At 37.2% G+C, this 20,114-nt stretch overlaps 1 protein-coding gene and 1 pseudogene across 10 annotated transcripts in view; one reads left to right on the forward strand and one right to left on the reverse strand.

Annotated features, from left to right (window-relative positions):
- The window catches only part of TMEM135 (transmembrane protein 135), a 290,564-nt gene that overhangs the window by 180,825 nt on the left and 89,625 nt on the right, over nt 1-20,114 (forward strand). For 9 of the 10 annotated variants that reach the window (XM_002708646.6, XM_089332368.1, XM_051821444.3 and 6 more), the window contains one exon: nt 19,715-19,761. In XM_002708646.6, coding sequence (XP_002708692.1) covers nt 19,715-19,761 — 47 coding nt within the window. Of the gene's footprint in view, nt 1-2,172; nt 5,605-19,714; nt 19,762-20,114 lie in introns of those variants that run through there. The other variant, XM_089332374.1, reaches the window with a different exon arrangement.
- Nucleotides 17,543-18,169, reverse strand: LOC100341836 (large ribosomal subunit protein eL24 pseudogene; annotated as a pseudogene).

The following is a 20,114-nucleotide window of genomic DNA, read 5'->3' on the forward strand; positions in this document are numbered from 1 at the left end:
ATTTAAAAAAGTTTCCACCCAGATTACATCACTATGGAATGTTAAGGGAAGGAAAAACTGACTGACTTAGGCAGAGTTTATGCTATTATAACAATAGATGAATTATCTTTTTCAGCCAAAGTTTTTAATAAAATATAGGATAAAGATGTCTGTTTAGGAGCAGACATTTGGTACATTAGTTGACACACCATATGGGATGCCTCCATCCCACATTGGAGTCCATGGAGTTAAAGTCCTGACTATTCTGATTCCAGCTTCCTTTTTTTTTTTTTAAATTTATTTATCTACTTGAAAGTCAGAGTTACACAGAGAGAGAAGGAGAGGGAGAGAGAGAGAGAGGTCTTCTGTCCACTGGTTCACTTTCCAGTTGGCCACAACAGCCAGAGCTGGGCTGATCCAAAGCCAAGAGCCAGGAACTTCTTCCAGGTCTCCCATGTGGGTGCAGGGGCCAAGAACTTGGGCTATTTTCTACTGCTTTCTCAGGCCATAGTAGAGAGCTGAATTGGAAGTGGAGCATCCAGGTCTCGAACTGGGGCCCATATGGGATGCTGGCACTGCAAGCAGAGGCTTTATCCTCTGCACCACAGCGCCAACCCTGGAAATTAGTCTTTATCTCAGTCTTCAGGAGCCCAACAGAGTTAAATATTAAGGGAGTATGCATACAGGTATTCAAGAAATTATTGTGACCAAATTTGCAAATTCTTACCAACATTTTACTTTTCCTTTGCTTTCAATGATAATGTCATTATTATTTTTATTCCTTCCTCTAGCTTACCTTTTCTTTTTCCTTTTTATGCTGAATTTTGCTACTATAGTCTTAAAAACAACTTATCCTGTGTTGCTAAAATGATATGTAAACTAAGACTTACCTTGAGAAGGGACCTGTCCTGTTCTACTACAGATGAAACACATGATCATTGTGGAATTTCTCTTTCCTGTCATGGAACCTTTTTTTTTGAATTGGGAATAGAGGGAACAGGATGAGGTGGCTTCCCTCTACCTTGTGTGTGTGTATGTGTGTGTGTTTGACTATGTGCTAAGACAGTGTTTTCCAAGATAGTCTTCATGTATTCCCAGCGTTTGCAGAGCCTCCCAGGAAATATTGTACAGCATGGTATGTGAGACAAAGCAGAACCACAGGGCACTTTGCCCTGCCTCAGGCAGAGCATTTCTGTATTAATTTGTTTTACTTGTGAAATTTTTTCAGCTATGAATTTATTTGAACAAAGAGGGGTTTTTTTTGGCTTAAATAAAACTTTAAAACCACTTTTTTAGGTTATTGGACATGTTTGCTAGCTGAGTTTGAGATATGGGAGTTTAACTAACCATTAAAACACAAATGATCTAAGATCTCAAAAAAATATTTTTGCCTTAAGCTGTTTCTAAAATATATAGTTTTCAAATAGGGAATTTAAATGCTTAAATTTTATCAGATACTTTAAAAATATATTCTAGAACACAGCAATGCCAAATTTAGAGCATCAATTACACACGAAATAAAGTTGTATAAAGTGAAGGACCTATTTATATCCATGTCAGCAGTTGATGTAATAGAACAGCAAAATAATAAGGCTTTCAGTGTGCTGAGGGGGGCATATTATCTAATCCACCAATGAGTGAGTAGATCTTTCAAAAAATTGAAAGTTTGTTTTAACCAGAAATTAATTCCCTATTTAAATTAAATGGAAATATCTCAAAAGAAAGATTATAGTTGTAAGGTACAGCTTTCTGATATAAAGTTTAAATTCTAAAATATGTTTATAAATATTGCTGTAATTGCATATATGATCCAGGCCTGGGCCAGTATGGTGTTAGGAAATAGCCTAGTATTTTCTGTGGATGACCATGGATGACTGGGATGACTTCTTGACCATTGGGGAAATAGAGTTAATTGTGATACTTTTTCTGTATTTTTGATTTGCTATCTACAAACATAAAGGTTATTATCTTGTATTTGAAGGAATGGTTTGTGGCAGAATGATTACTTTTCTATGAAATTAGAAATTACACCAAGATTTATCAGTATAATTTGAGATAGGCAAACTTAATAATAAGAATTGTCAAAAATAGATTTCAAATAGAGCTGTTTAAAAGATCAATTTTGTTACTTGGTAAATTGAAGAATTTCTAATTCTAGGAGATGTTTGATCAAATAATTTTTTTTTTTGACAGGCAGAGTGGACAGTGAGAGAGAGAGACAGAGAGAAAGGTCTTCCTTCCGTTGGTTCACTCCCCAAATGGCTGCTATGGCTGGTGCGCTGTGCCGATCCAAAGCCAGGAGCCAGGTGCTTACTCCTGGTCTCCCATGCGGGTGCAGGGCCCAAGCACTTGGGCCATCCTCCACTGCCTTCCCGGCCCCAGCAGAGAGGCAGAGAGCTGGACTGGAAGAGGAGCAACCGGGACGGAATCCAGCACCCCAACCGGGACTAGAACCCGGGGTGTAGCGCCGCAGGCGGAGGATTAGCCTAGTGAGCTGCGGCGCCGGCCTCAAATGATCTTTTATGGCTATTACAAAAGGGATTCATGTAGCAGAGAAAACATTAGATTAGCTGGCTTTCAAGGCTTGGATGAATGTTCCAAGTCCCTAGGCTTCTTCTAGGGCTTTGATTCCAAATGGGTGCAATTTTTGTACACCTTCAAACAGATATTCAGCAATGTTTTGAGTAAAATCTGTGGCTATTACTGGTGGGGACAGCAGGGTGATTCTATCAATTGGTATAAGTCAGGGATGCTAATAAACATCTTCCAATATAATGCAGCTTCCCTCTGTCCCCCAGCAACAAAGAATTATGAGTCCCCAAGTGTCACGAATGCTGAGCTTGAGAAATTCTGCTTTAGGGATTTGATTATGTGAGTGTCCTAGAGGATGGTGCATTTTACCTTAAAAATTAATCTGTATCTGAAGTTATTCAGCTTGCTAATACTGACTTTGGGCAAAAATGTGACATAGGAAGCACTTATTTTCAACAAATTCTTGCCATGCTGATCACACATCAATTGCGCTATCTTATGGTCTATAGTGTCTGCCTCTGTACATTCCCTCTGGAACTATCCAATAATGACTCATGGTCTCATCAGACTTAGTTCCTGTGGGCTCTACTTCTTCAATACTTATTCTCTGTTAACTAGATAATCTGAGTATACTGAGGCTGATTTAGTTCTCTTTGTTTATGGTAGTAATTTCTAAGTTTTTTATCTCCTAATGATTCATGGTGACCTTCTGGAGCCTTCCATGGTTGCCAGCTGTTTAAGAATCAGTATATAAATGTACTGTAAAATTAGCAAGTGGTCTTTCACAGAAAACATATATGCATACTTTATTAGAGTAAGACCACGTGATTCTTGGATAATTTCTATTCAAAGTTATTAGAGTAAAATATTTACATACATTTATATGTAGCTAATTAGAGCTAGCAACTCAGAGGTTGATTAAAATATCATTGGAAACAATTTGAATACTGGAAGTTATTATTTCTAAGAATGGTCTATAATCACCTAAGAAGAGACCATTTAATTTTCCGGAGTTGTACTACTCTCCTAGGGCTACCATAACACAAAATACCACAAAATACTATTTGTATTTAAAACAGAAACACATTTTTTTCAGTGTTCTGGAGTTTAACAGCTCAGGATCAGGGTACTGTCAGGATTGGTTTCTAGTGAGGCCTCCTTGGATTGTAAATGACAGCTGTTTCATTATTTCTTCACATGAACTTTCCTTTGTGCATGTGGTGGTGTTGTGTTTGGGAGAGGCATTGCCTCAGATTTCTTTTCTTTTCTAATAAAGGAAATAAACAATAAATAAACCAATAAAGAGACAAATAGACAAATAAAGAGACCAATCCTGTTGGATTAGGGTCCAACCTTAAAGATCTTATTTAACTCATTTATCATGAATTACTCTCAAAGACCCTGTCTCCAAGTACAGTCACATTGAGTGTCAGGGCTTTATATGAGTTTGGGAGTGGGTGACACAAACATTCTGTAACAGAATTAATGGACCATCAATTATATATTCTCTCTCTCTCTCACTCCTCTCTCTCTCTCTCTCTCTCTCTCTTTCTCTCTCTCTCTCTCATACACACACACACACACACACACACACACAATGACTTTAAAATGTTCCTGGAAAATATGATTAAAATAATTTATTCTGGCATAAAATTTTTAAAAATTTATGTGTATGAGAGGATCTTCAAAAACTTAATGGAAAATGCTTGTTATATTAAAAACCATGTTTTTTATAATGCAAAACTATTTGTATCAAAATAAGCTTAGCTTTTAATTCTGTTTTCCATGAACTTTCAAATGTTCCTTTGTATGTATATTCTGAATAATCAGGTATAGTTTTGTGTTGAATTTTAATTGGTCTAAAAACTGCTCTGATGTTGTACTTTGTAATTTAGTGACATAACACTGAAAAATAGAATTGATGTGACATTCCATTTTTATATATTTTGGGAAAACTTTTTTTCTAGTCATTCATTCTGTATTGGCTGCTAAGTATTGAGTATATTTAATTGGAGAATTTATTTTTGCTCAGGTAGATTTCTGTACTTGTAAAATTCTGGGTTCTAATGAGATTTTTGAAGCAGAATAATTAGCAATATTTTCAATATTTGCATGTTTAGTTTTCATTAAAAAGTGGTTATTTTACCATCTTTCCTTTTCATAAAAGTGAAACCATGCTCTCACATGTGCCTGTTTATACTTTGGCTCCTAACTTGATTAAGATGAAGGAATGTATACTTAGGATAGCTCAAACATGGAGACAATGTGCACCAGGAACCACCTGCCTTCCTTCAGGGCATTTTCTATTAAAATATTAATCAGACTATTTATTGTGAAAGACAGAATTCCCTGTGAAAATTGTGGCTAATATGCACACATAACTTTTTTTTGCCATGGCATATATTTAATGTACTAAAAAGAGAACATTTATAAATGTTCTTCAGTACTTCTCAGCTTCTATTCCCAATTAGTCTGGTTTATTGTTACTAATTAAATTTTCAAGACTGAAAAAGTCAAGTAATATCAGTTTCAAAGTGCTGTGGGTATGGGGAGGACTTATTCTTGAGAGCATTTCTGTTTCACTTGTAATCATCTTCCTAGCATGATGCTATAGAGCTGTCTGCTCAGCTTAGATGCTACTTATTCATCAATTCTAACTTTGTGGGTGCTGATAACATTGGTATTCAGACATGGTGTTTTACAAATATCCCAGGGTGAACTTTATACTGTGGCTTTTAGAATTTATTTTGATATGTCTTTGGATTTCTATACTCTGAGAAACATTTGCAATTAAATTAGGTGATTAGATGAAACAAAAAAGTCTATAACTTATATGAGTGAATAAAAACATATCTTTTGAATTTAACCATGAAATCTATATTCTCTATATGTCTAATGATCTGCAAGATACCACTATGCTATACAACCTACAACAAGTATAATTCACATTATTGGTTTTTTAAAATAAAAATTAATATGGATACATTAATAAAATAATGCAATAAAAGTAAGTTGAAACTCTGCAGCTATGCCCATTGTAATTAAAAAAGCTGGCAGCATTAAAATGCTATTATTATGAGAATGTTTAAGAAAGCCTTTGTTCTGTTCTTTCCATGATATTCAGTGACATGTCCTGGAGAAAACAAAAAAAAAAAATTTCACCTTTCCTTTCATGACAATTTCTATTAGAGTTGATGATTATCAGATCATAAACATAATTATGAGACTAAAATGCCATATGAAAATCACATTGTTCTTCTGAAACCTCCTAGTCTCCTTAGGTGAAGGCATTGTGAAAAACAAGCAAGGTAGAGACTGTGCTCAGATTTGATGGTACATTATTTTGAGTTCATTTAAATAGTCCAGGCAATGCTTTTCTTCAGTAAGAGAATTACAAAGAGGGTGCTGTGACGTTAATTTATTATTTACATATGTACTAAATATGGACTTTGTCACTATGAGAGTAATCACCTTTTAGGGGTGAAAAGTTTGTATAAACACTTCCAGATATTAGTGCCTAAAATTATGTTTTAGATTTTAGACAGAGACGGATGCTTGTTTGAATTTTAGGTCATGTGGACCAGATTTATCCTTGACAATTTCATACAAATGTCATGCAAGTTCATTTCAAATTTCATACAAAGTCTTGACTACATGCAAAATACAAAGCAGAAGACAGATTTCCATGATAAAAGTAATCTCTGGTCTGAATCTCTTTCTTCTCTCTAATCATTTTGGAATCTTTAACCAAGATCCTAGGTAAACATGATTTTAAGTTGCACTAGATTTTAATTCCTCGTTTATTCTTAATTCATTTGTACTGCCAAAGAATTTGTTTCTTCTGATTGCATTAGATGCATTAAACATTGAACAAAATTGACTTGGTATTTTTAAAAAATATTAGTGGTGTGGTTGGCGTTTGGCCTAGCAATTAATATGCCACTTGTGATGTCCACATCTTGTATTCGAGTGCTTGGGTTGAAGTTCTGGATCCACTCCCAATCCCAGCTTCCTGCTAATGTGCACACTAGGAAGCAGCAGGTGATGGCTGAAGTACATGGGTCTGTCTTCCTGCCATCCATGTGGAGATCTGGGTTCAGTTTCTGGTTTTGGGCTTTGGCCAAACCACCCCTGTCTGTTGTGGACATCTGGGGAGTGAACCAGTGGATGTCAGCTCTTGGTTTAAAGTCTCTCTTTCTCTCTTTGTCTCTCTGCCTCACAAGTTAACTAAATAAATACTAAAAAAGTCTGTAGTGATTTTAATTGTTTTTCACTCTTTATAAAATATTAAAAATACCGTTTAAATATTCATTTTCACTTTATTTGAAAGAGAGAGAGACTGGTCTTCCATCACCTGGTTCATTCCTCAAATGCATACAACTGCCATGGATGGTCCTGGTCCAAGCAAGGAGTCCAGAAGTCAATCTAGGCCTCTTGCATTGGTGACATGGACCCAAATACTTGAGTCAATACCTGCTGATTCCTAGTGTGCACATTAGCAGGAAGTTGGATCAGAGCAGAGTAGCCATGACTCAAACCAGGCATTGCAGTACGGGATGCAGCTGCCACTTTAATGCTGCACCAAACACTTGCTCCTTTAAAAATATTTTGTAAGTACTTTGTAAAACTCTATTCAATATTGTTGTATATCTTAGTAATAATCTTGATACTGAGGCTGTATTATAGATAGGAAAAGGGAGAAAAAAAGCAAATAAAATGAGGGAGTAAAAATCATAGAAAATGAAGTTTTCTTAAGTTGACCACCAAAGCTAAGAAGCCTTGATCTGTTGTTTCATTACTGTTATAATCACAGAAACTTGAAAGGAAAAGTTTTGGGTGTAGATTGATTTAGGATAATATTAGGACAAGCATTTGGCTTAGAAGTTAGAGCACTGCAGTCCATATTGGAGTGCCTGGGTTCAATCATTTTTTTCTTTTAAGATTTATTTATTTATTTGAAAGGCAGAGTTACAGGGAGACAGAGACAAAGAAAAGGAGAGGAGAGGAGAGGAGGGAAGGGTAGGGTAGGGAAGGGGAGGGGAGGGGAGAAGAGTAGAGGGGAGGGGAGGAGAGGAAGGAGAGGAGAGGAGAGTTGAGTTGTGTTGAGTTGAGTTCAGGTGTCCATCCGCTGGTTCACTCCCCAGATGGCTGCAACAGCCGGAATTGGGCTGATTCAAAGCCAGGAGCCAGGAGCTTCCTCCAGGTTTCCCACGCAGGTGTAGGGGCCCAAGGAGTGGGGCCATCTTCCACTGCTTTCCAAGGCCACAGCAGAGAGCTGGATCGGAAATAGAGTAGTCAGGACTTGAACCGGCGCCCATATGGGATGCCGGCACTGCAGGCAGCAACTTTACCCACTATGTCACAGTGCTGCCCTTCATCCCAGGTTCAATCTTGATTCTATCCTAATTCTAGCTTCCTGCCCATGTGCACCCAGGGAGATAGCAGGTGATGCTTCCATGGTTGGTTTCCTTCCACCCATGGAGAAGAGCTGAGTTGAATTCTCAGCTTCTTTTTTTTTTTTTTTTTTTTTTTTTGACAGGCAGAGTGGACAGTGAGAGAGAGAGAGAGACAGAGAGAAAGGTCTTCCATTGCCGTTGGTTCACCCTCCAATGGCCGCCGCGGCCGGCGCGCTGCGGCCGGCGCACCGCGCTGATCCGATGGCAGGAGCCAGGAGCCAGGTGCTTTTCCTGGTCTCCCATGGGGTACAGGGCCCAAGCACCTGGGCCATCCTCCACTGCACTCCCTGGCCACAGCAGAGGGCTGGCCTGGAAGAGGGGCAACCGGGACAGAATCTGGCGCCCCGACCGGGACTAGAACCCGGTGTGCCGGCGCCGCTAGGCAGAGGATTAGCCTAGTGAGCCGCGGCGCCGGCCGAATTCTCAGCTTCTGACTATAGCCCTGGTTCAGTCCCTACTCTTGTGGGCAACAGTGGAATAAATCAGTGGTTGAGAACCTGCCTATCTCTCTGCTTCTCAAGTAAATAAATATAAAATTTAATAAAGAAAATACTATAAAAATCTAGATTCTACATTGAATTGATTCGAAAAGCACTTCCATAGTTCATTTGATTGAGAATTCAAGCAAACCTTCATGTTCATTAGGAGAAACAAATACTATTTCAGGACCTTTATTGTCTGAAGAAATTGTAGTCACTGGGAACTGAGTATGCAGAGAAGAATCCACAGCTGGATAGAAATGGTGAGAACCAGACCAGACGTGAGCAATACCATGCCTAATCAACGAAGAATTTTCTCAAATGAATTCTGGAATGAACATATGCCCAAGAAATTGGCAGATGGCTTGAGCTTGGGCACAGGTCATATCACTTGAGAACACTCAGTAGCATTTTGTTAAACTATTACAGGAGTGAAAAAATACTCACATGTTGTGTTTAAAACAACAGCAAAGAAATTATATATCTTTCTATTTATTGTTGGTGGTTGTTTTTTCTTGGATTATGATTGGGATTGAATTGGCTCTCAGGGGACATCTAAAAAATGTGGAACTCAGCTGAAGGGCAGCTGTTGGTCTTTTGCTGGCAGAAAAATGTGTGGTTTGATGAAGTAGCGAGTAAGTGCTATCTTACAGGCCACCTCAGTCAACAGGAATCTTCAGTGATCTTACTTACCTTACCTTCAGCAAATAGTAAAAATTTGAATTGCCATACTGATACGTGCTGTTTTATGTGGACCAGCTGTGACCTTTTAAAAGTAACATAGAAGCTCTTATTTGTTTATTTTTGTAATGTCTCTGAGGGAAAAATGTAATACCACCCTGAACCTGGTCTTTATTCTTATTTGAGGTTAATGGAAATGCCACCCTTTGGATAAAAATAACGAATTTACTACAAATTATCTATTTATAACAATGAGGCTTCACTTAGGTGACCTGTCTATGTTACCCTGTTGAAAACACAATATTTTCTCAGCTGTAACTTTGCCCTGAGTTCATATAGCACCTTTCTCCTCCCCTCCTGCATGTGCTGAATGACTTGGGAAAGTTTTTTCTCTAAATTGAAAAAGTAACATATTTGGCAGCATGAGGATAAAGAATGGTCTCATATATTGTTACGTGAACAGGCTCCAAAAACTCATGTGTGCAGTTTATCCTGTCATCTCAGTACATAGGTAGACAGATGAGGGTTTTAGCTTTCGTGTGTAATGTTTACATAATTATTTAAGAAATTTAAAGCATTTTTTATATCTTTGCTTCACTAAAATATATATTTCATATAAGTTTTGAGACTCTAGAATTTGTATGTCACCTTTGCTTTTCTTAGATATAGTTCACTGTGTAAATAATAAACTCCTGGACACACAGACTATATCTTACTGTTTTAGTGGTTGTGCATGAGAAAGTACATGTTTCATAATTAGGCTGAATGAAATTTCTAACAGCTGCATATCTTTAATACGGGTTTTCAAAGCCTCTGTGACTGCTCATGGATTCAGAATCTCACCTAGCTTTAAAACCTGAATGTGCCTTTCTGCTCTTCATTTCTGAAGTAAGGATGAAGTCTTTACATTGCAGGGCTGTCTTGAGCAGTACATGAGTATTTTTATTATTATTATACCAAACTCTGAGAGATTATATCTCATTCCTGTTTTTAAGGACAGTGACTACTTATATAAAAAATTGGAAGCATCATAGGGATTAGTCTTAGCTTAGAAGCACTGTAGCCTCTAAAGCAACATTAGTAAGAATAAAATATTGTCCAGAGGCAGATGAGTATAATCAGAAGCCATGAATTTGAAGTCAGACAGTCCTCACTTTGAGGCTTAGTTCAGCCACTTAAATGTCCTGTGATTTTTTGGTAAGTAACTTACTTTTTGGCCCAATTACCTTATCTGTAAAATCAGAATGATTGTAAATATTAAAGACATTGTCTTATATTTTAAAAATATCATATCCAGCACCATTCCCAATTATTAAATAGTAGCTTATTATTATCATTTTATTCCTCTACTTTCTTTTTCTCCATGTTCTCTGGTTCCTGTTTTTAAAAATTTATTTATCTTCATTAACAATCCATCTTTAAACTCTCATGGTTTCTTTTGGCTCTTCACTCTTTCTTTTCACATTTGTTTCCTTTCTTGTTTGTTTTGAACTGCATATCTAATGACTTATAACAACTAATTAATTGACCATAAAATAGAGGCTTGGATACAGGAAACAAAACCAGCATCTGAATATCCTAGTAACTTTAAAAATAAAAGTCAATAACAAACCCCTTTACATTACTTAAATTGCATTTTCTTTATCTGGTAATAATAGAGATGTGAACCAAGTACTGTATTTGCTGATAGGTCTAATTAGTTTTTATAGTTTCAGCTCTGAGTAATACATTTGGAATCAGTATGTTGTATAATGAATGAGTTTATGTATGGGTTTTTACTTGGTAATTAATTTTTCTTTAAAATTTTTCATAAGGGCTGCATTTTCCATATGTAAACAGTTATTGATGCTGTTTCAATTAGCAAGTTCTTTTAAATTATTTATTTTTATATCTGCTAGAAAATTAGAATTCTGTTGTAATAAGGACTGTAACTTCCAGGTTGTATGTGTATTGAAAATTTCCAGTTATATACTTTAAATTATTCAATTTGTGTGAAAGATCAGATACAATTTACACATACCTGAAAAGGACAGGTTATCATGTGGGTTGTACTTTCCTGCCACCATCTTACTAATTACGTCTTTTTTTCATAATTTTTTCTTTTCTTTAAAGATTTATTCATTTATTTATTTGAAAGGCAGAGTTACAGAAAGAGATTGAGAGATTAGAGAGAGAGGTCTTCCATCCATTGGTTCACTCCCCAAATGGCTGCAATGGCTGGGGCTGGGCCAGGCTGAAGCCAGGAGTCAGGAGCTTCTTCCAAGTCTTCCGCATAGGTGCAGGGGCCCAAGTATTTGGGCTTTCCTCTGCTGCTTTTGCAGGCCATCAGCAGGGAGCTGGATTGGAAGCAAAGCAGCCAGGACTTGAACCAGCATCCATAAGGGATGCTGGCACTGCAGGTTACTGCTTAACCTGTTATGCCACAGCACCAGCCTCCATGATTATTTCTTAACTGGAAAATCTCAAGGATACTATGTTCCTAGACATTGCTTACTGATCTGAAATGTATAAATCAGGAATGCTGAGCTGTGTAGGTCACAGCACCAGCCCCAGTATCTGTTTTTAAAAGTTTGTTTATTTATCTAAAAAGCAGAGTGACAGAGAGGGAGGGACAGACAGAAGTAAAGAGAGAGAGAGAAGTAGATAGAGAGATCAATTGATTGATCTTCCATCTACTGGTTGCTGGTTGGTTCCCCAAATGCCTGCAACAGGCGGGGCTGGGCTAGGCCAAAGCCAGGAGCTAGGAACTCCATCTGGGTTGTCCATGCCAGTGACTGGGACTCAAGTACTTGAGACATAACCTGTTACCTCCCAGGAGCATTAGTACAAACCTGGATTAGAGGTAGAGATAGAACTTGAACCCAGGCACTGTTATATGGAACATGAGAGTTCCAAGCTTAACCTGCTATGCCACAATGCCTCAGTACTTACCATTTATTGAACAACTATGTTGTACTAGTCATTCTTGTTGGCGTTATGTCATTTAGTCATACATAATATGCAATTTTGTATGTATACAATATACAATGACAGTGAAATGTCATTCATTAGGCTGAGATACCCAGTACAATTTTTTGTGGTGATCATTACAGATTGAACAGATCTTAGCACCCAAGACTCATGCAGACAGCATGAAGATATTTAAATTTTAAAGTCTTATGTTAACACTTGATACATTAAAGGTGCAGACTTGATTATTATAGGTTCTGAGAGTTGGGCCTGATGGGAGGTAATTGGGTGATTGGGGACTTGCCCCTTGGAATGTAGTTCTCTCAAGAGAACTCTTGAGATATGGGAAACAAATGAAATGAGCCCCACAATTACCATAGTTTACACCTCGAGAGAATTTCCAGGCATGGATCAAAAGGAAGTCACTTCAACAAAGGCTAGAGGACTTTCTGAATTAAGGAAATAAAGCTGAAAGTGTGGGCAGACCGTGCTGCATAAAGTTCACAGAACAGAGGGCTAGAGAGGAAAGTTCTCAGTTGATTAAGGATTAGGCCATGTATTTGAGGAAGTGACTACAGGCCAAGGAAAGAATGACCTGAAGGATTAGAGATCCTTCATTGAGTGCCTGGCATTCAGTCTGGAGTAGGAATAGTGTCTGTTCTTATTAACCAGACCAGAAAATCTTGATGATTCAGGGGGCATTGGGTAAATTACATGTAAGGTCTTATCTCAGAAATGAGGAATAATTAGCCCTCGATTGAGCACTACTGTAGTCCCTCCTACAATATTTTAAAAGCAAATCCTTAAAAGATCAAACTCTATCGGTTAGTATTAGCAGGTAACTAGACTTGTTTATGTGCTCCCTTTGACTCTTAGTCCTTTCATTATGATCAATTGTGAACTGAAATTGATCACTTGGACTAGTGAGATGGCTTTGGTACATGCCACCTTGATGGGATTAAATTGGAGTCCCTTGGTATGTTTCTAACTCTACCATTTGGGGCAAGTCAGCTTGAGCATGTCCCAAATTGTACATCTCTTCCCTCTCTTATTCCCACTCTTATGTTTAACAGGGATCACATTTCAGTTAAATTTCAACACTTAAGAATAACTGTGTATTAATTACAGAATTAAACCAATCATATTAAGTAGAACAGACAAAAAAAACTACTAAGAGGGATAATGTATTAAGTTGTTCATTAACAGTCAAGGCTATGCTGATCAAGTCACCGTTTCTCATAGTGTCGATTTCACTTCAACAGGTTTCCTTTTTGGTGTTCAGTCAGCTGTCACCGATCAGGGAGAACATATGGTATTTGTCCCTTTGGGACTGGCTTATTTCACTTAGCATGATGTGTTCCAGATACCTCCATTTTGTTGCAAATGACTGGATTTCGTTGTTTCTTACTGCGGTATAGTATTCCAAAGAGTACTAACCAATAGAATAAATAAAGGGGAGAGTGATCCAACATGGGAAGCGAGATACTCAGCAGACTCACAGAATGGCGGATGTCCTAAACAGCACTCTGGCCTCAGAATCAGCCCTAAAGGCATTCCGTTCTGGCTGAAAAGCCCATGAGAGTATTTCAGGCATGGAAAGCCAAGACACTCTGGCAAAAAAAAAAAAAAAAAAAAAAAAATCTCTGTGAGTGAGATCCCAGTGGAAAGAACAGGTCTTCAAAGAGGGAGGTACCTTTCTCTGAAGGGAGGAGAGAACCTCCACTTTGACTATGACATTGTCTAAACAAGATAAGAGTCGGAGAACTCAGGGGCTTCCATAGCCTTGGAAACTTATGACTGGTGCATAAGGAGATTACTGATGCCATAAACAGGAGTGTCAATTTGTAAAGTCAACAACAGGAGTCACTGTGCACTTACTCCTCATGTAGAATCTCTGTCCTTAATGTGCTATACATTGAGACTTAATGCTATAACGAGTACTCAAACATTATATTTCACTTTGTGTTTCTATGGGGATGCAAACTGTTGTAATCTTTACTTAATGTATACTAAACTGATCCTCTGTAAAAAAAAAAAAAAAAGAAGAAGAAGAAATTATCAATTCCCAACTTGACTCTCATTGGGATTAAACATGACAATAGGTCTGATCTGATTTCATCATCATTTAAAAAATCATCTATTATTTTTCACTTTATGTTTCTGTGTGGGAGCAAACTGTTGAAATCTTTACTTAATGTATGCTAAACTGATCTTCTGTATATAAAGAGAATCGAAAATGTATCCTCATGTGAATGGAATGGGAGAGGGAGCGGGAAAGGGGAGGGTTGAGGGCCGGAGGGAAGTTATGGGGGGGAAGCCATTGTAATCCATAAGCTGTACTTTGGAAATTTATATTCATTAAATAAAAGTTAAAAAAAAAGATCAAGCTCTTACCAAGTAACTTATTATGTTCTGGAACAAGGCTCAAGAACAATTATGGATATACAAAAATATCTAGTACTCATCCAGGTAAAATTTAGGATTTTTGACATCCAGTAAGAAGTTATTATCATATAATAGAAACAGGACAATTTCATTCATAATGAGGAGATGAATTAGTCAATTAATACCAAGCCAGTACTGACAAAGAGGAATAAGCAGGCAATGTTGTTATAATTGAATTCTATAGTTTCAAAAAGTTAGAGACATTGAAAGTAAGAATATACCAAAAGAAATAACAACAACAAAGAAAATTAAGCTCTAAAGACAGAATTGCAGTGTCAGTCAATGTTTTCTGGATGGCATTGATGTCAGATTATACTTTACCGAATGAAATATTTGAGCTTGAAGACATAATCATAGATAATCTAAAATGAAACACACAGGAAAAAATAACTTTTTTTGAAAAATATATAAAATGAAGAGAACACCTGTGAACAGTGGGGTAGTTTTGTCTGACCTATTTATACATGTAATTGAGTTTCCAAAGGACAGGAAAAGGGAGAAGAAAAAATAGTTGATGAAGTAAAGGCTAAATATTTTATAATTTGGTGGAAACTAAACCTGTAGATCCAAGAGACCTAATGAAACTCTAGTACAAGAAACACAATGAAGATGGATATTCATAAATATTCTTAAAGAAAAATATTCTTAAAGAAAAATGATGAAAATATTAAAAATAGTGGTGACTATTTATGTGTGTATGTGTAAACAATGGATGACAACAACAGCAAAAAGATCTGGAGGGGATAATTGGAAATATATTCCTATAAGCTTCTTCTTTTGCTACATGTTAAGTGTAATAATATCACTTGAATACACATTTTAACAATTTAAATAAGTATATTATAACCTTGAAACAAACATTTAACTAAGCCAACAAAGGAAATAAAATGGAATTATTTTTTAAAAATGTTGGTTAATTCAACCCAAAAAAGCCAGAAGGAGGAAAAGGTAAGAAGCAAATATAAAAATATCAAATTGATAAATTTAAATCTCAACATACCAATAATTAATGTAAACAACCTGCAATTAAGAGGCAGAAATTGGGTTGGCGCTGTGGCTCAACAGGCTAATCCTCCACCTTGCGACGCTGGCACACGGGTTCTAGTCCCGGTCGGGGAGCCGGATTCTGACCCGGTTGCCCCTCTTCCAGGCCAGCTCTCTGCTGTGGCCTGGGAGTGCAGTGGAGGATGGCCTAAGTGCTTGGGCCCTGCACCCCATGGGAGACGAGGAAAAGCACCTGGCTCCTGGCTTTGGATCAGCGCGGTGCGCCGGCCGCAGCGCGCTGGCCGCGGCAGCCACTGGAGGGTGAACCAACAGCAAAGGAGGACCTTTTTCTCTGTCTCTCTCTCTCACTGTCCACTCTGCCTGTCAAAAAAAAAAAAAAAAAAAAAAGGCAAAAATTTTCAGATATGCTTACAAAAAGCAAGAATCTATATGCTGCCTACAAATGACTAACTTCAACTATAAAGGCCATGATCAGTTAAAAATAAAATTAATACTAAGGAAAAGAATGTTGGAGGGGGCTGGCACTGTGGTGTAGTTTGGTAAGGCCTACAGTGCTGGCATCCCATGTGTGTGCTGGTTCCTAGTCCTGCCTGCTCCACTTCTGAACCACCTCTCTGCTTTGTCCTGGGAAAAGCAGCAGAAGATGACCAAGTCCTTGAGACTCTGTACCCACTTGGGAGACTTGGAAGAAGCTCCAGGCTCTGGCTTCAGATCAGCCCAGCTCCAGCCATTGTGGCCATTTGGGGAGTGAACCAGAGGATGGAAGACTTTCTCTCTCTCTCTCTCCCCTTTTCTGTTTGTCTTTCTTTCTCTCCACTCTCAAATAATGTGAGAATACTATTAATGAGTTGTTTTTTTTTTTTTTTATGGTTTGAATGTGTTATCTTGATTCTGGTTTTACAGATACATACTTATGCCAAAAGTTATAAAATTATACACTTTAAATACATGCAGTTGATGTCAATTATACTTCAGTAATGTTATTACAGTATTTAAGTAGCCCCAAGTGTCCAGCTGCTACAGTATTGCATTATGGAATGCAAAATACAGTATTGTATTTTGATTGTAAAATATATTTACCTAATCAGAATCCAAGGCAACTGATATGAAAAAAGAGAGCTAATTTTGAGGTTCCTTTTTTTATTTTTTGACAGGCAGAGTGGACAATAAGAGAGAGAGAGACAGAGAGAAAGGTCTTCCTTTGCCGTTGGTTCACCCTCCAATGGCCGCCGCTGCTGGTGCGCTGCAGCCGGCGCACCGCGCTGATCCATGGCAGGAGCCAGGTACTTATCCTGGTCTCCCATGGGGTGCAGTGCCCAAGTACTTGGGCCATCCTCCCCTGCACTCCCTGGCCACAGCAGAGAGCTGGCCTGGAAGAGGGGCAACTGGGACAGAATCCGACGCCCCGACCAGGACTAGAACCCGGTGTGCCAGCGCCGCAAAGTGGAGGATTAGCCTAGTGAGCCGCAGTGCCGGCCTTGAGGTTCCTTTTAACTCTAAAATTTTTTAATTTCATATATAGAGAAAATATTCTTCATTTTTAATTTTAGATTTACAGTTATTTGGAAAAGTACTTTGCTAAAATCACAATGATTAATAAACTAGTACAATTAATTTTTAAAAATTTAAAAACCTTACTTAGCTAAAAATGAAGTCCTTTCTTTAGCATGTTTAAATAACATGATACTAAACATATTTTGTACTACATTCCATCTTTCTTGATCAAAACCAAGATCCTTCCAGTGGCTCTGTAGACATGATTCCCTGGTTTATCCCTCAGTCTCACTGCTAGTAAATTTCAACTTCCTTAATTGACCACTTCTGAAAAAGCAGTGATCTCCATTTTCCTGCAGTTCTCTTTCTCTATCCTTATTTGCTTCCAAAATTCCTACCACTGTCTGACATACTTTTTTTAAAAAATAGTGTCTGAAGTTCCACAAGGGAAAAAATTTTGTCCATTTTGTGTACTGTTGCAATTTTTTGAACAGTTCTTGATCTATATTAGACTTTCAAAAATTTTTTTTATACTCCCAATTTTTATTTAAAAATCTGATGCGCCAACTTAGCGTTTTCCACCAACTCGGGGAGCAGAAACCTTCACAGGTGTTAACAATCTTTTGCTTAGGTGCTGCCTTTGTAGGAGCCTTAGCAGCAGCCATTGCTGTCTTTTTAGATGCCTGCTTAGCCTTTTTGGCTTCGTTGGCAGCCCTGATAGCTTGTTCCCGTTGAGCCTTTCTAACTTAAGGTTTCTGATTTCTCTTGGCCATTTTATCAGCAAGAGATGCACCAGTGATGGCTCTCTGGAATTTAACTGCACGGCGAGTTCTTTTCTTTTGAATTTCTTCCGACTGCCCCTTTTTATGTTTTCTTCTGTAGAGGACAGTCCAGTTTATCTGCGGAGGATTTCTCTTGGAAAGAAACGCAGACTCGCATTTTGCGTTAAGAAATTGGAAAACCTTCCTGTCGGTCCTAGCATAGCGCCTCCTGTGTCCGGGATAGATTTTGTACCCTCTGAAACTGCACAATTCGACCTTCATGGTGGTGGCTCCCCGGGAAGAAAAAGATGGCAAAGGGAAGGATTATGGGAAAAGGCACTATAGGGTTCTAGGGACTCTCCTCCCCAAACTCCCGTCATCGACGGATCAATTTCATGACCCTTAGATTTATGGAAGCTCTCCCTTAGATGTAGCATATTGGGCTGCAATATAGCAACGCTTTGAGGGAAAGAGGCTGTGGTATTTCCTTTAGGGATGGTAGAAAGTGTGGGAAATATTTGTGGCACACTTCTAGAGAAATTTTTGAATGGGATCTGCAAGAGGGATATTAACTAATACAGAGAAGCCTGAAACATCTGGCATTGCCTGAATGGGAATACAATGGTAGCAAAAAAAAAAAAAAAGTTTCTAAGTTTTGTATGGAGAGTTATAACCAATGAACAAACTCACTTGGAATTTAAAAAAGAGTACACAATAACTGAAAATTATTCTATATGTTTTAAGTTATGCTTCCAAAAATAATAAGCTGAATCTTACAGATCATGGGTAGGGTACTTTTAAAGGCAATGAAAAGAGAAGGAGGGAAGACTATAGAAAGGCAGAGAAGAAAGGGAGAAGACAACGTGTGCATTGATTAGAGATTTTATATATGATTAGAGCAATTATATAAATACATGCAATTTTAGTTTAGTAGTAATTGATAGAATCCTCTTTTAGTTATCATGTTTATCTGTAAGTCATTCTTGCTGTACTTTATAATGTTTAGCTCAGGCTAAGATGGCAAACTTGAGAAGTTTGATTCATAATAAAAAATTACAATTTAAGTTGGCTAGAAATTATTTGTGTTGGAAGTAGCAAACCATTGTTTTACACTATTTACACTTTTGTTGTTTTTGTAGTCAGACTTTTTAAAGTTGAAAGATTTTTTTATTTCTTATTTGTCTATGATATGAAGCCATTGACAATCCTTGTACTTAATTTACACTGGCATTGTTAAAATAAGACTGCATTTTACAGCTTCCATTTTTGTGACTTAAAAATAATAGAGATCTACTTTGTTGGCATAACTAACTGATTAGTGAGGACTGGGGCTCTGGATTCCTTCCATATATCTTGGTAGGATATTGTATTTATTATGTTTTTGAGAAAAGCTTCTTCAATCCAGATTTATTGTATGTTCTTTGCCTGGTTTTAAAGAACTTTAAAACTAGTTAGTCTGTATTAAATAAAGAATTACATTTTTTATGAACTTTTATGATTGATTAGAATTGATTGATAGCTACACTATATTTTACATTAAAATATGCTATTGAATAATACATCTTCTGATTTATTCACTGACTTAATTATAACAGTTATTGTCCTCACTCTTAAATTACTTGCTTCCTAGGTATTTTAATAGACAAGTTAAATTGTTTCTTTTTGAATTCTGTTACTCTTCCATCCAGTCTAACTTGCATGTTTAAGTATATATGTTTATCTTTGTATATGTATATATATTTATAATGATTATAATCTATTCTTGCCGTAGTATGATTTGTTTGAAAGGTTAAAGAGCATAATATAAGCTTGATTAGTTTTGCATATTCTTTTGCATGTTGCTTTATTGTTTCAGGCTATTTTGCTCATATGAATTATACAAATGATGAAATCATTGTTCTTTTGAAAGTAATGTATTTTTTCCTTGTTATAGGTCCTTTTGTTCTGCATCACAGCTGCCATGTACATGTTCTTTTTCAGGTATGTTCTGTTATACCTACCTATTTTAATACTAAAAGTATTATCTCTGTAATATTTTTATCAACCATGAAACTAAAGTAAAAACAATCCAAACAATTATTCCATACAAGTGACATGCTATTTGTTTCTGTAGGTTGATCAGTGATAAATCTGTATTCCTTTGTGAGGAGAAAAAAATGTAAGAGAGGGAAAGAAGATACATTTCCGCTCCATTCCCATTCCCCCTTCCCCCGCCACCCCATTCTACTTACAGGTTCATCTTGCGAAGTTGACTTTGGTAATAGTGTTCCAACTCTGATAAATGAATTTTAATTTTTTTGCAGACCTGATTTTAGGTGTTCTTTAATGTCCTT

The sequence above is a fragment of the Oryctolagus cuniculus genome, chromosome 1 (assembly GCF_051225735.1).
Source record: "Oryctolagus cuniculus isolate XC-2025 breed Fujian yellow rabbit chromosome 1, ASM5122573v1, whole genome shotgun sequence".
In the NCBI taxonomy this organism is placed as follows: domain Eukaryota; kingdom Metazoa; phylum Chordata; class Mammalia; order Lagomorpha; family Leporidae; genus Oryctolagus; species Oryctolagus cuniculus.